This window comes from Hirundo rustica, chromosome Z (assembly GCF_015227805.2).
Source record: "Hirundo rustica isolate bHirRus1 chromosome Z, bHirRus1.pri.v3, whole genome shotgun sequence".
NCBI lineage: Eukaryota > Metazoa > Chordata > Aves > Passeriformes > Hirundinidae > Hirundo > Hirundo rustica.
Genome location: NC_053488.1, coordinates 82,417,708 through 82,419,760, shown reverse-complemented (window position 1 = coordinate 82,419,760; position 2,053 = coordinate 82,417,708). Strand labels below are relative to the sequence as shown.

At 68.6% G+C, this 2,053-nt stretch overlaps 1 protein-coding gene across 1 annotated transcript in view; it reads right to left on the bottom strand.

The window, feature by feature from the left end:
• The window catches only part of PAX5 (paired box 5), a 115,774-nt gene extending 115,290 nt beyond the window's left edge, over nucleotides 1-484 (bottom strand). The window contains exon 1 of the mRNA XM_040091040.1: nucleotides 471-484. Within this exon, the coding sequence (XP_039946974.1) occupies nucleotides 471-484 (14 nt within the window). The remainder of the gene's footprint in view (nucleotides 1-470) is intronic.
• Nucleotides 485-2,053: the final 1,569 nt, after the last annotated feature.

Sequence of the window (2,053 nt, the reverse complement as noted above, 5' to 3'; positions counted from 1 at the left end):
AGGGAGCCGTCTACGGACGCCTGGGGGTGGCGGAGAGACCCCCGCGCCCGCATCCCACCGGGCCTGCCCTGCCCTTTCCTGCCCCGCGCCCCTTGACGAGGGGCAGCCCCTGGACTGCGGCGGGGACCGGAGAACAGAGGCCCAGCGGAGGCGCGGGGGCCCTGGGCAGGATTTTCCCGGCCCGGGGGGGCTTCACTCGGGCTTCCTCCCCCCGTACCTCCCATTCACGTGGTGGATGCAGACCCACGGCCGCGGGTGAGGGTGTGGAGAGTTAAAGGGAAAAAATCACGAGGCTTCGACCGCTCCCAGGTTTATTGATTTATTCAGCAGGTTTTTTCAGCAAAACGACTGAGGGCGGGGGGGGAGGGAGCGGGAAACAACGGCCCTTCCCAAAGGCCAAAACGAATTTCGGCTCCAAGTCCGGCGGGCAGTCCCATTCCTCGTGCCCATCAGCGCCTGCAGCCACGCACCCGCGCACACTCATGGCCCGCAGCCCATCTCCCACGGAACCTGCCGAGACACAGAACTGATCCGCTGGCGTGGTCGCAGGTGGGCTCTGCTCTGCTCCTCTGCCCGAGCTTCCCCCTCTGTCCCACGGCCGCCGGCGCGCCGTGGTATCGAGCAAGGGGCAGCCGGGTTTGGGAGTGGGGAACACCGCCGCTGCCCGTGAGTAGAGCGGCCCGGGGAGCCCCACTCGGGGTGCCGCAGGAACGAGGGATGTGCGGGTGTAAAGACGCGAGGCCGACGGAGGGGCTCTCTCCCGGCTGCCTCGCCCGGCAGAACCTCGTCACCCCCACCACGCCGGCCGCCACTGAGAGCTGACACGGAGACAAATCTGTTTCCAAACTCTGTCTTTTCCCTCCCGGCCATCCCTTCCCCTTCGACGCAGCCGCATCCTAAGAGCGGCGGCCTCGTGGAGTTCCCGGCCCTACGGGACCCCCGGCCGCCCGGCTCCGAAAGTGAGGCCGACAGTGGCCTCTCTCCCTTTTGCTTCCCTTCCCACCAAACCTCTCTTCGCTCTCATTTTCTTATACAGAAATAGCATCGCCGGAGCTCTCCGCCGGCTCGCCCTGAAACGCGACCTGCCGCACCACCGCCGCTCCGAAGTAGGGGTTTCCTCCCTGGGGGAAGTGCCCCCACAGAAGCGGCGCAAATACACGGCAGACTCCGAGTCCCCTCTCGTCCCTTCAGGCGCTCGCCTTGCCTCTCACGGCCGAGCCGGCCTCGGCAACGCGAGCAGCCCGGGAGCGCTCCTCTGACTTCACGCAGGGAAAGGAACGAAAAATACTTTATTGTCCTAAAAACAGGCCGCAAGGCTCCCGCCTCCTCTCCCGCTGCCCGACACGGCCTGAGAGAGACCATGGGGAGGCGGCGGCGGGGCCGCAGCCGGGCAGGCCAGGCACCACGCGTGTGCCAGCGCGGCCGTGGCTGCGGAGACGTGCGAGCACCGACCCGCGCGGGCCCGCGGGCTGAGCAGCTCTGCGGGGTGCGCAGCTCTGCGGGGTGGGGAAAAGGAGCCGTCCCCGGCCACGGTGCCGCGCGGTGGGACCGCGGGACTCGCCCCGATCGCGCTCGGCCATCCCCGCTGCCGCGCTAACGAAAATAACGCGGCGGCTCCGGCGGCGAGCGGCCCCCCTCGCCCCTTGCCGACGGGGGAGGGCTGGGACCCGCTCTGCTGGCCCCGCCGTGACCCCCGGAGCGCGGCTGCGGGACCCCGGAGCGCCCTAGCACCGACCCCCGCAGTGCCATGGCCGGGGTGGGGATTTAAGGCCCGGTGCGAGAACCGGCGCCGCACGGACGCCGAGAAGAAGCCGCTGCTGCCTCCACGCAGTGCTCGGGAGCCGGCAGGGTTGGGGGCAGCCAGGATCCCTCTAGGACGGTTCCTTGAAAATGCCTCCACTATCATCAGAGCAGCATCTGAGGGGGCACAGAGTCGTGCCGTGGCAGAAATTTCCGGGGAAGGGGGTCTCGGGGTCAGATCGCCGCGACGCCACAGCCACAGCCGAGGGCCCCCGACCTTGGCATGTCCCGGACCACGCTTTGGAGTGATGCT